This window comes from Esox lucius, chromosome 25, assembly GCF_011004845.1.
Source record: "Esox lucius isolate fEsoLuc1 chromosome 25, fEsoLuc1.pri, whole genome shotgun sequence".
Lineage (NCBI taxonomy): Eukaryota > Metazoa > Chordata > Actinopteri > Esociformes > Esocidae > Esox > Esox lucius.
In genome coordinates, this window is record NC_047593.1 from 16,611,648 (window position 1) to 16,624,837 (window position 13,190).

The 13,190-nt window shown below is 48.7% G+C and overlaps 3 protein-coding genes across 5 annotated transcripts in view; 1 reads left to right on the forward strand and 2 right to left on the reverse strand.

Annotated features, from left to right (window-relative positions):
• Positions 1 to 464: 464 nt before the first annotated feature.
• si:ch73-109d9.2 (C2H2-type zinc finger protein) lies at positions 465 to 5,737 on the reverse strand. The gene is made up of 4 exons (XM_010888239.4): positions 5,003 to 5,737; positions 4,430 to 4,566; positions 4,012 to 4,108; positions 465 to 3,348 (listed from the first exon to the last, which is right to left on the reverse strand). The coding sequence occupies exons 1-4, from the start codon at positions 5,271 to 5,273 to the stop codon at positions 2,165 to 2,167; spliced, it is 1,689 nt and encodes a 562-aa protein (XP_010886541.2). The 5' UTR covers positions 5,274 to 5,737; the 3' UTR covers positions 465 to 2,164.
• On the forward strand, positions 4,192 to 10,565 carry LOC105020898. 3 transcript variants are annotated; one of them, XM_020043836.2, is made up of 5 exons: positions 4,192 to 4,207; positions 5,965 to 6,261; positions 6,704 to 6,822; positions 7,009 to 7,120; positions 7,258 to 10,565. In XM_020043836.2, the coding sequence occupies exons 2-5, from the start codon at positions 5,982 to 5,984 to the stop codon at positions 9,672 to 9,674; spliced, it is 2,928 nt and encodes a 975-aa protein (XP_019899395.2). In that variant the 5' UTR covers positions 4,192 to 4,207; positions 5,965 to 5,981; the 3' UTR covers positions 9,675 to 10,565. The 3 variants fall into 3 exon arrangements, with proteins under 3 accessions (XP_019899395.2, XP_019899396.2, XP_034146849.1); XM_020043837.3 differs by lacking the exon at positions 4,192 to 4,207 and having other exon boundaries at positions 5,868 to 6,261; positions 7,261 to 10,565; XM_034290958.1 differs by lacking the exon at positions 4,192 to 4,207 and having other exon boundaries at positions 5,869 to 6,261.
• Positions 10,566 to 11,809: 1,244 nt separating this feature from the next.
• Positions 11,810 to 13,190, reverse strand: part of LOC117594093 (von Willebrand factor A domain-containing protein 7-like) — a 56,400-nt gene continuing 55,019 nt past the window's right edge. Inside the window, exons 16-18 of the mRNA XM_034290921.1 lie at positions 12,964 to 13,097; positions 12,565 to 12,724; positions 11,810 to 12,418 (exon numbers count right to left, since the gene is read on the reverse strand). Coding sequence (XP_034146812.1) covers positions 11,810 to 12,418; positions 12,565 to 12,724; positions 12,964 to 13,097 — 903 coding nt within the window. The remainder of the gene's footprint in view (positions 12,419 to 12,564; positions 12,725 to 12,963; positions 13,098 to 13,190) is intronic.

Here is a 13,190-nt window from a genome sequence, read left to right on the forward strand (position 1 = left end):
ATTTTTGTAATTTCCCATTTCTATTCTCTATTACGTCATTCTGTTACTATATTCTAACTATAAAAAAGTTAATAGGTTATATGTAAACAGATTATATGTAAATCTCTTATGTTATATCTGTGATAAAGGCACGTTTACGACCTGGCCTGTTTGCTAACTAAACAAATAAAAAACGCAGTAGCGCAGTGCAGCCATGAGCACCGTCGAAATGCCTTAGCAACGTTTACCATCGCAGGACAGTCAAAGCAGTATGATAGAGATTTCAGTCAGTAAAAGAAAATGACTGAACCCGATGCACCACCGTTGTCAGACTGAGACCCATAGCGCAAGACAACAGTGTTTAGCCATACGGATGAAAACACCCTCAAATTAAAGATCACAGACTACACGTTAACCCTATAATCGCTGAAGCATTTTGAATCCAAAGCGCTGGAAAACAGAGCCAGAAAAACAGAAATGAGTCACTGTCCAAATATTTTGAAGTTTACTGAATATATATGAACACAGTAATGTCAATCTTTGACACTGGGCCTTTAATGTACAAAAAAGACAAATCATTTAAAGCCATGAAATCAAATTACAAGAAGAAAACATATGGTTTAAGTATGATTAAGGAGTGACTGGTGAGGAAAAAGCCAAGCTTTTGCTTGATGAACAGGAAATACTAAAATAATGGTGCATTAAGTGGGAAGTAGAATCTTTGCCAGAGGACAGGGAACTGTTGGGATATTGGACACTGTCTGGCTTCATCATTTCCCACATGCAGACCTCTGACACATTTACAACAGTTAAATGCCATAAAATGTATTTATTAAAAGCAATCTATTAACATTATTTTTTTTAACACAATCCGTGTACAAGCGTGATAACTGCACAATTAGTTAAGGTTGAAATGTCATTCTGGGCTTTAGGTTGAAAGGCGGGAAAAGTCGTAAATACCAGTTACAAGCTTTCAAGTGCTTTGAACTTGTGGCACAACATCGAAAGACCAAAGGCAAACAAGTTGCTACACTATAACCCCCAAAAGGTGAACATGGTTGTAAAATTCTACTTTAAAAAAACATAACAGATTGCTTTTCATAAATTATGTTTTGTTTAACTGATGGAATTGCTGTTACTGAGGTCATTCAGTAAGTAGGTGATGTCAGGGGTCACCATGTGGGAGAGGTTGGAGATCAGGGATGAGACCAATAATTAGCAGTCGGAAAAAAAAACTTCAGATGCTCTTTCCCACACCGCAAAGTTATTGTAAGGTTTGATACGTTGTGACTTCACATCCAATTCATTCTGTCAAAAAGCCATGCCCACTAGTCTCTTCTGGAGCGACTGATGCAGCAGAAGAATTCAAGACTGAGTCGTCCATTAAGGTTGGCATGATCAGTGGGGGAGTTTGATTTGGCTTGCTGGCCTACAGTCTTGGACGTGAATTTGAAAAAGTGGTCAAGGGGAGGGGAACTTGTTTGGATTAGAACAGTAATCAGGGGTTTCTCTGTGACATAAGCAAGGCAGTAAAATGCATCATGAAACATGTTCTAATTCTCCAAGTCAGGACAGCAGAAAGCCAAGCGGTTAGAGCACCTTACCAGCAACTGAACATTTGCTAGATCAAATCCCCTGCCTGGTCATGGCGAAGTCTGGCTAATTGCTCCAGGTAACTGCTGTAAATGGAATTGTATTCTCTGTCATGTATTTTTCTACATGTATTTTTATCAAAAGATGCCAGTTTTGCACATGAAAACAGATTCCTCCATGTCCTTAACCACCACCACATTTTCGTTTGAGACAACTTTTCTGTTAAAGGTGATACCCAAGTCTCACCTGAGAGTGAGCCAGGTTCAAAAGGAGATTCGATTTATGCCCCATGTCTGCCCTGAGGGAACCTGGTTGGCTATGATTGCATTTGGAACCGGAAAACCCATTTGAGAAGGGCACTCATCTCTCACAGCTTCTGCCTGTTCACATCAGTGAACTTAGCCTGGCACAGTACAGCAGAATCAAACTCCCACACTAGGTCAGACAATAGAGAATCCATATTGGGTAAATTTGTATTATACGCACTTGTTAGATTCCCAAAAGTTTATATTTTCAGTGTTCTGATTAAAACAATTGATCACAAAAGAAAATGTTGATGATAAAAATAAAACCCAAAAAATAAAAACCAGAATCAGTTCAGGAGATCCGGCCTGTGCTTGCGCTGGTGCGACTTTAGATGATCCAGCCGTTTAAAGCTGAGTCCGCACACGGCGCAGCAGTACGGTCTCTCCCCGGTGTGGGTGCGCTGGTGCACTTTCAGAATGTCCGCCCGTGTGAAGCTCTTCTCGCACATGGTGCAGCGGTGGGGCTTCTCCTGCGTGTGGATGCGCCGGTGTAGCTTGAGGTTCCAGAGCCGGCTGAACTTATTGCCGCACAGAGAGCAGCAGTATGGCTTGTCCGTCGTCTGGCTGCACTTGTGCCTCTTCAGGTCGGAGAAGGAGGCAAAACCCTTGCCGCAGTGGCTGCAGAGGTGGAGGCCCTCAGCCTGGTGAACCCGCTGGTGGACCTTCAGGTTACAGGCCTGTGTGAAGGTCTTGCCGCACTGGTTGCAGGAGTAGGGAGGACCCGACCCCGCACCCGACCCCCTCGCGCTTCTGTGAGACTGCTTGTGGGCCTTGAGGGAACCGGAGTCCGGGAAGGTCATGGGGCACTGACTGCAGGCGTGACGCCTCCCGGCGCCTTCTCCCGCCTGCTCCTGTAAACGACCGCCGAGGGTCAGCGAGGGGCCGTAGGGGTACGGGCCCTCTGCGTTGTTGTGATCCGAGGTTAGCCCCCGGCGATTGGCTCTGCCACCCGGCGCGGTCACGCCATGGTCGGGGTACAAGGCACTCGAGTCCTGTAGATACCCGTCCTCGTTGATCAGCAGGCAGTTCAGGTCTCCCACATCCGTGTGGGGGGACTGCGAAGGTGAGCCCATTTGCTCCCTGCGGTTCCGATGTGGGCCAGGCATGTGGGAGCGGAGCTGATGGTCTCCCCCATCGGACGCCCCCAGGTCCACCTGGAAATGACCACCGGGTCCGAAGCTTAACCCGCCCAGGTGAGACGGAGAACCGGGAAGTCCATCCAGCCCTTCCATGTCTAGAAGATGGCTGCCACTACCACCACCGCTGAAACCAGACTTCTCAAAGCTGCTGCCCTGCTCATCTATATTGTAGCGGGCCCGGTAGAGGGGGTCACTGGGGTCCCCTGGGTCGCACTCCGGGCCGGGTGGTTCGGGTCCCTGGTCCAGGCTGGAACCCCAGTCGTCCTGGCACTGCTGTAGCTCCTGCTCACTGAAACTCTTGCTGGGCCCCGAGACGTCCGAACTTTCAGCTCCTTAGGAATAAATGAGACAGGGACATTAGTAGTCAGGTAATTGGAAACATATAGCAACTATTGTAATGACATATGTATACATACAAAAAAAAAAGGTTTTCTATGTGTAATAGTGAATACACGCTGTTGAGGAAATTCTTGAACTGATGTATTCTTGGTCGTCCTATGTATGAATGAGTTACTAGTTAAAGATGTCGAGAGGGGTCTGGTGTTTGACTAAGAGACATCCTTGACTGGCACCAGCGGATTAGAGGGTTACTCGGAAATCTGTATAACAATTTAGTGTCTCGGTTGATTGTCCAGACATTGTGTCTCCTCAGGAGTTAAGAAGGATAAGGCGGGGGGGACAGCCCGCCCTTTGGGTAAATGTTACACAAGACAGATGGGCAACAACTTACCACACCCCTTTTAATTGTAATAAATACGGAATGTTCATGTCTTACGGTAGAGACTCCTTGGATGATTATGTTTGTAAGCGTTTGACGCTTCTCTCTTTTTTGCAAATAATAATTAAGGAACTGTAAATACTTCCGTATTTAAAGAGTTCTGATCGATGGAATTGCCATCACAACGCAAATGGCACAGCAGACAATAAGGTACTTCGCTAAGTCTCGCAAAGACAACCTACTGTCTTGGCCGTTTGTGGTTAACTCCCAAACTCACCATCCAGGCAGACTCCCCATCTCTCCCGTAGCTCAGCGTTGTGGAGGGCCTCTTCTTTCAGCAGGTTGTCCATCTTCTGACCTCCGATCTCTGTGGACTGAGGCAGGCAGAAGGGGAGAATTGAACGTGTCTACCAGTGACCACATTTCCATCGACGGTTTCCCTTTGACTAACGTCACATATCAACAGGTCTGACGTGAGTAGTCCTGCTGTACCAACCGTTTCACAGTGAAAATGTTTCAACTACTGTGTCTGTGAAAATGTATTACGCCAGAAATTGGGAACATATTTTGTGTCCAGGGTTAGCTACCACCGGGCAAAATAAAAATGCACAAAAAGAAAATGTGGTATTATTGCAACAATGACAACAATTCCATGTGAGGCCATGTTGGAGAGGGAACATGAGAACCCAACTGACCTCAGAGATCCTCCTCGGACTGGCTGCCTCTGTGTCCTCCAGATCGTGGAATGCCGATTCCCCTGCCACACTTCCACAGCTGCTCCACTCCTCCCCCGGCACTTTCTCTTGTTTCAGGCCAAGCCCTCTCTCAGCACCTGGCCACAGGTAAACAAAGAAATGTCATTTTTAAGTGAAAAGAAAGGCAAGAGCAACACTGGAAATATGCCAGGGGTGGACTCACATCAGCGCAGATTAAGAGAAGGAAGTAACTTCTCTCCTGCAATTAACTGATATTTGACAGTTTAAAATACATGAAAAATGTCTACACCTGACAATGGATAGCCAGCGCGTAATATAAACCTCTCTAACTCAACCCTCAAAGAGACAGAAGAGAACAATTTTGAAGGCTCTGGACCACACAGGGTAAAAGTTGAATATCCCTGTCAAAAATAATTTCCATTGTACATTCAACATTAAGTAGATGTACATAAAGAGGACCAACGGAATGGTCAGTAATCACAAAGCAGTGATCACTAAGGTATGCACGGTTCACATGCAGAGTAGCTCCACATAGTGAGGTATCCTTGTCACCTGTCTGAGATGCTCCAGAGCTTCTTTCCTCAGCTCTCCCACAGTCCGCACACCTCCCCCTCCGGCTTCCATCTCTGTCCTTCTCCCTGCTCCGGTTCTCCGAACACTGCAGCCGCTTCTTCAGTGACTCGACCTGCTCCCGGCTCCGAGACACCTCCTTCAAGAAGCTATCCTCCACTAACCTGGTGATTTCGTACATGGCAGCCTTGAACACCGTCTCCATTACTCCGGAAAGCTGAGACTGGAACGTTACGATGGCTTCGGACATCATGGCAAACTGTGTATGTGTAGCTAGCTAGCTACGGCTAGAGTTCGTTACGTTTAGCTGGCTAGCTACCTTTGTTCAATCGAATCCGTGTTGTAATCGAGTCTAGTAAAAGGCTAGTGATCTAACGCTAGCAAAGCTAGCTACCTTTGGAAGTATAAAAATATAGAATTTCAAAATATGTAGCAGTTTTTGTAAGAAGCTATTCGAATATATTAGTTATAGGTATTAAGAGAAAGCAATACACCAACCTATGGTACTGTTTAGTTGTCTCAGTGTCTAGCTAGCAAGTCCAATTTTTTTGGTAACTTCCGGAAACACATCAACGGATGGAGTAGTTGGACAATCTACATTGAAGCGTACCTTTCTAGAGTAATACGAATTCAAGTCAAACTTCAGTATTTCTGTTCGAATCAATCTCAAACAACAAACTTAGGAAACTCGGATACAGTAAATTCCATTATTTATTATGCAGATTTTCAATATGATACTGCCTCTGTAATTATAGCCGTCTTATTTCTTTTAAGCAAATCAACCCGGAAGCGAGTTATCCCGCCCACTACTGTTCAGTGCGTCACACAAAGCACTGTGCATGCGCCGAGACCATACTGGAAGAAGCCTTGTCACCGACAGGCCATTTATTCTGATCAAGTCTCTACAATATATTGGGAAATAAATATCAATTTTATTTTTCTAGGGCCGTCTATTTTGAAGATGGCCGCCGACAACATGTTAAAAGAAGGTTTTCAAACCCAGTTTGCCTCGGTTATGGAGACTGTACTGAAGACTGCAGTAACAGAGACAACGAAACTTTTCGAAACAACCATTGAGGAACTGCGAGCCGAAATATCTCGAATAAAAGAAGAGAATGATGATCTAAAATCGAAGCTTCGTTCTCTTGAAAATGAGAAGAAATCGACCGGTGAAAGTGAAAGCCAAACTGCTGAACCCGGATCGAGTCAGACAACCACACGTAACATTGGCGTTCAGTGTGGTGAGTTGAACACAGGCGCGACGATCAATGACCTACCCATAATCATGATGATCGTAGTTACATCACGGCAGCTATTAGCCAGCTGAGGTTTGATTAGTATAAAGTTACAAAGCTAACAATATTTGTCCAAAATGTGCTTCCAGTTGTGAAATTAGACATGTGTAGTCCTTATTTTGGCAAATTTAAGACTGTGATACACAATTGTGTATTTTGTTCCAATCGGGCAAGTACCGTATAACGCCTTCATAAATGACTGATGAGAAATCTTGAAATGCGCTAGAGAATGTTGCAAAACAGAATGTGTTTCTGTCATCTCAACATTAGTCAGTCAGTCAATCAAATGTATTTTATAAAGGTTATTTTAACATAACGTTGTCTTGGCTTGCTTATATATCTCAAGCCCTGAACGATGTCTGTCTCTTGATCTCGTGTGTATTTCCAGTCCTTACTGCCCAGGCTTTGCCCCTGGATGTGGAGCAGCACCTGCGTGTGGCGGACCAGGGCACGGTGGACGGGAACTCACAGATGGCCTTCATACTCATTAAACAGGAGGTTGACTGGGTAATGCAGACTTTTCGGATATGTTTGTATTGTTGTCATCCGCTGTGACATACCAACCTGTTATTCACCTGAGAGGGAGGGGGATACCCTGTGCATACTAATGCATGATTTTAATTTGAACTTAGAGGCTAGGTTTTTGTTGACCCCGTCAGCCAGTTGATCACCCCTCTCACTGTGTCCTACCAGGAGGCGGACTGCTCCGACGAGTACTCCCCGGGGTACATACTGCTAAAGCAGGAGGGAGGAGAACCTCCGACCCTGGTCCGTAGACAGCCTCTCAGGGAGTTATCAAGCCGAGGTAGGAGCCAGGGAGACCTTTTCACTTTTTATTACAACTTAGCTGGGTGAGGTAATAAAATAATCATGGCTTTTCTATTCCGATGTCCGCCTTCCACTGTCCGCATTTCCCCGACACTCTCCATCTCCATCCCGTAGCAGCTCTGGTCCCTCCTCGAGCCGCCGGTGCCCGGGTCGACTGCCACACCCAGGACAAGCCCCCCGGCGCCTGGCTTGACCCGGCGATGGCGACGCTGCAGGCCCATCGGGATAGCCCGGAGGCCCGCCAGTCCAACAGCCCGACCCGGCCCAGAGAGACGACAGGTGGCGGCTGTGGCCGGAACCAGGCCGGTGGAGCGGGACAGCGGTTGCTGGCGGTTCCGGCGGTGGGACACGCCACACCGTCTCCGCCGTCGCCAGCCGGTCACCGCGACCCGCTCGCCAGTCAGTCCACATCGGCGACGGCCCGAATGAGCGCCGCACCGCGGCCTGCTGTAGCAGACCGGTCCACGGCACCAGGGTGCTCATCATCTGTCCCCCCTGGGTTAGCCGCCGCCGCCCCTCTTCAAGACCCTCGGCCGGTCCGCGTACCCCCTCGCCCGCCCCGGCCTCCTCGCCCGCCACCAGCGCGGTCACACGCAGACGTACTGCCAATCACTCCCGCCGTCCCGCCGACCCGACCGCCAATGGTGTCGGATCCGTCGGGTTTGGCCGCAGCGCCGCCGCCGCCGGGCTATTCCAGCCGGGTCACGGAGCATGTGCGCTCAACCTCGCAGCGGGCGAAGTCACAGGAAGTCGCGTGTGAGACGTCATCCGAGGGCGCCCTCATGTGGTCGTCCACTGGAGCCGCCCCCCCTGCTGTTAGTCACATCTCTAAGACACAGTTCTTGGCTCAGTTGTCCGTGGCGCCCCTAGTACGCACGCCGCTGGGGGTTGGTGAGGATGACGAGGGGGTGGGGCTCTCCCCCTGCCACGCCGTCGCTACGGAAGCAGTGGTGACCCGGTCTGTGGCCACGGAGACGAGCCCCGCTGATGAGAAGCAGGTCGTTGTGGGGGGCGGCGGCAGCCAAAAGAAAAGACGGCACGAAGCTATCCTGACCGGGCTCCGCCTCCGCTTGAGGCCCCGCCCCCGAGACGGCACGCCTACTCCTGCCGTTGCAAAGCAGCATAGAAAAGATGAAACCTCACCGCTCGATCATGACTACTCAAAGATGATGCAGAACGGAGGAGAAAAGTCCAGCGGGCCACACGTTAGTGATGACCACGGTGTAGAGGACATCGCTCATGAGGCCATGACCGAAGACGACTACAGTAGACCAGGAAGTAGCAACCAAGCTGTCAGTGAGGAAGAGGAAGGAGGAGCTAACGGTGATGTTGCCAGGCAGTCACCTATCGGTGATGGAGGAGGCGTGTCCAAATCCAGGAAGAGAAGCATGACGTGGGTGCAGGCTCAACGAGGATTGGCTCTAGCCCAAGCAAAGAGGAGCAGGTCAAAGGTCACCAAGGCCTCACAGAGAGGCCTGCGGTCAGAACTCAGAGGTCTGGTCACTCAGGCCCAGTTCCTGGCTTCCGCCCCGCAGCGCCGCCGGTCACACAGCTCCAGTCCTCACGCCTCCGCCTCCAGCCCGCGTCGCACCAGCCCGCGGCAACCCATAGGCTCCACCGTCAGCACCTCCCCCACCACCCCAACCCACCCACAGCCCGACATGTTAAAGGACCCGTCCACCACCCCTCGCCCCGCAAAAGACCCTTCGGCCACCCCTCGGCGCGGACGACCTCGTTTGTCCACCGCGGCGGTTTTAAATTTGACACGGGTCCCCACCGTGCCTCAGCCAATCCCGTTCGCCGGGGGCCCACGGACCAGCTTCAAAATGTCCCCGCAGAGCCCGTTGATCCAGCAGGCGTGGCGGTGCCGCCAGTCACAACCGGTGTGGACTCCGCCGGGGCCATTCCAGTCGCCGCAGTCTCCGCGTAAATGCGTGAAGAACCAGTGCACGGACTGCGGTCGCGTCCTGAGCAGTCCCGCCGCTTTACTGAGCCACGCCTCCCTACACAGAGGCGAGCGCCCGTTTGCCTGCTCCACCTGTGGCAAGGACTTCCCCGACCTCAAGGGCCTCAACCGCCACGCCCGCGTCCATGTCGACCAGCGGGGACACCAGTGTCCGCAGTGCGGCAAGACCTTCGTCTACCGCTTTGGCCTCACCAAGCACCAGCAGGTGGTCCACAGCGGCATACGCCCGTTCGTATGCCAGATCTGCGACAAGCGCTTCGTGATACGGCGCGACCTCGAGACGCACCTGCGCGTTCACACAGGGGAGAAACCGTTCGCCTGCTCCCTCTGCGTGAAGCGTTTCAAAAGGCGTGTGGAGCTAAACGTTCATATCAGGTGGCACAACGGGGAGAAGCGGCACTGGTGCGCGTACTGCGGCAAAGGCTTCCTGGATTACAATAATCTGAAGAGACACAAACTGGTCCACACCGGAGAGAAACCCTACACCTGCTCTGAATGTGGCAAGCACTTCAAGCAGACTGGTCATCTGAAGAAACACCTGAAGAATGTACACAAAGTCAGATAAGAGGGTGGGAGGTACGTTTAAATGGCACTTATTTGAACCAGAACCCATGGCAATGTACCCTGGTCCCCAGTAGTGCTCCATATTGGAACAGAGTTTTGTACCATGGTTAATATGAGAGAATAGTGCTATCTGCACTGCCCTGCTGTTAGTTTTTAAGAAAGCGGGGATCCCAATCTATTCTCATTGGGATGGGGAAGGACCTGTTGTGTTACATTTGGGGTTGTGTTTTGTGATTAACAAGAGTAGTTCTGTGAGGGAAAGGTTAGGCAACATGTTTAAAAAAAGTAAAAACAATTTTTTTGAATAACAGTTGAGTTTTTATTTAAAGCTCATTATGGCTATTTGTCCAGTTTTTGTTAATTATATTTATTAGGAAAGTTAGAAGCCTAACATTTAAATTGGAGTGTGCTGCACTTCATGTTTTTTTATGTTCTGCAAGTTTTGAACTAGCGGCTTTTTTGTGTTGTTTTAATGATATTTCTATTTAAGATGTTTATTGTCTTTTATTTCCTTTTGATCAGTTGTTTCTCCTTAGTGGGGTAATGGGTCATGTATAGAATACATTTTTGGGGGACGATGGATTCGACCCTTAAAGATAACTTAAAGTATATTTTAGGTTTTAACCTGTTTAATGTCTAATAAGTTTTCAGGCCAGACAAATTGTATAAATTATTAGAAGCGATTGAATACGCTTGGAAGGATGCACTGTCTCAGCTTCTGGACAAGTTGGACCTAACACCTGTTTGTTTCCCATATCAGATCTTGATGTATTAGGAGGGGTGTTCTGTCAGATTTGCTAACTACACTGTAATATTGTGTGTAAAAAGAAAAGGAATTGTTCTGTCACCTCTGGTTCTGTTTGAGAGAATAAAAGTGAATGTTTTATTTTGACTATTGTGATTCTCCACGGAACGTTATCCTCAACCCAATTGTATTTCAGCTTGCTGGTGTAAGTATGTACTAGAGCAGTGGTTCCCAAATAAGGTCCTTGAGTAACCCCAACAGTACACATTTTCATTGTAGCCCAAGCCAAGCACAGCTGATTCGACTTGTCAGCTAATTATAAGGCTCTCATTGAGTTGAATTGGGTGTGCTTGTCCAGGGCTACAACAACGTGTGCTGTTGGGGGTACTCGAGGACCGGAGTTGGGAACTACTGGACTAGAGTGGTAAGGCAGAGGGAGTGTGAATTGTGGATGTGGAATCCTATCCAGGCAGTCGGGGAGCTTGTGCAAATAAAAGCTGTTGAGAGGACAGTTTGTTTGGCTTCTAGGCAGCTGTAGGTCTGTCAAAAGGGGAAGTCAGGCGCATGTTTAAGAACCAGACCAGTTTGTAATGACAAGGCCCCCGAGGGCTTTGTGGACCACGGCTAAAGGCAGTGTCAAGGCTATCCATGTTGTTGTGCATTAGAGCAGCCTGTGACAGTGCTGTGTTGGTTACATTCCGCACCACCATGGCGTAACTATAGTCAACTTTTGACTATAAGGTATTTATACTATACATTTCACTAGCAATTTATTTTATGAACTTCAACGTAATGATATGCTTTTGACCCCTGTAAGGTTTGTTTTGGTATGTGAAAGACGGAATATAGCATGTTCTTTTAAGGTTCCCAGTTCTGTCCCTCTTAAAACATACATTTTTAGAATAAATGTGTGGGCACCTTCACATTTTTAGACAAACTTAGTATAAATGTATAGGATTTCCCCCGCAGCAGTCTGAGTTCTTCCTCAGTCCACCACAGGTATATTATAAAAACACAACACTTTTTTTATGACCTTCCTTGACGCGTTAATAGATTAATTTATAGCTGTTCATTTTTAGCTGTTAATTTCGTTGAATTAGTCGATCGCTAGCGGTCACATCATGTCTGCAACCCGATTATCTCTTTAAAATGCAAGAACATTGGAAAGGCTACATGTTCAAATCTTACACACTCTCATTGTTTTAATTTTGATTGGTTTGAATATTTAGGGATTTGACCATCATTTGGTTTTGAGTTTTCATTACTCTAGCAAAATGACATGGAACAAACACAAACTGAGGGATGCGGTTTATTGGTAAAGATGATAAGGCAAACATATTGTGATGCCTGTACATAAATCATACATGAAGATTGAAAGGGCTACCCTCAGATCAGTAGGTCCCTGGATGGTATACTGGCAAGGCAGAAACTAGGAGACAGAACCATAGTGGAAGGCTGAGGGTGAGGGAGGGCGGGCCTGAAGAAGGGGTGGTGGAAGGGGCGGAGGAAGGGGCGGTGGAAGGGGCGGTGGAAGGGGCGGTGGAAGGGGCGGTGGGCGGGCCTGAAGAAGGGGTGGTGGAAGGGGCGGTGGGCGGGCCTGAAGAAGGGGTGGTGGAAGGGGCGGTGGGCGGGCCTGAAGAAGGGGCGGTGGGCGGGCCTGAAGAAGGGGCAGTGGAAGGGGCGGCAGAGGTGGTTATGGAAGGCAGGGAATGCAAACACGTCCCGACGTTCATGGCGTTGTCCACCGCCACCAGCTCCACTGTCCGAGAGCAGCAGGAGGCGTTGAAATACGCCGCGACAAACATCTGCTTCAGGTCGGTGTGGGTGAGGCTGCCAACGCCCTGGCGGCTTTTGAGGGTGGCGATGCCCGTGCCGTTGACGCCGTCGGTCAGGTTAGCAGAGAGCTGCCAGAAGGAGGCGTTGCAGAACACTGGGTCGGCCGGACAGTCAACCGCGGAAACGTTGACCACCTCACACTGAGGAGGAGTGAAATCTGTCACCTGGAGTGAGAGAGAGAACGAGAGAGAAAGAGGAAAGAGAATTACATCATGTTTTATAGCTGCAGTATGACTTCCATGCTGCTCAATATATACTAAAATGAAATACTGCATCTGTAGACACTTATGTTTTCTAAATCTACTGTTACCTTGGTGACGACAGAGAGGCGCAGGACCACGTAGTTGGAGTCAACAGATCCCGGGGCCACGGCCTCGATGGTCAGGGTGATGTCCGTCCCTGACTCAGTGTTGGCGGGTGCTGTGATGGTCAGATTAGCGGTGGCGTTTCCTCCGGTCCCCACCATGACGCTGTTGAAGTTAGCATTTAGCAACATGTTGGAGTGAACAAATTCAGTCAGAAGAGAACAATGTTTTCTGATGTTGACTCATGTAGTGTGGAAAATAAACAGGTACAATTGGACTAGATAATCTGGTCCAAGATCTGTTCATGTGTAAATTCCCAACTCCTATGGTCAACAGGACATCGGAATGAAACAGTTCTGGGATCAAGCCAGCTAGGTTCTTAATATTCCTCACATGATTCATACCTGGTGGGGTAGTTCATAGTGAAGTCTTTGTCATTCCTGGCATTGATTTTGTAAGTTCCTCCTGTGCTGTCTGATATGACAAAGAATGGAAGAGTGAAGGCCTTACCAGGCTCCATGGTTCTGTCCACCACGGCCTGTGAGGAGGGTCAGAAAAGAAAGGATTGCATCTCGTTCATTTATTGGCCCATTAACAGTGACTGACAAATCTTTGTGCTCAGGAGGCGGAG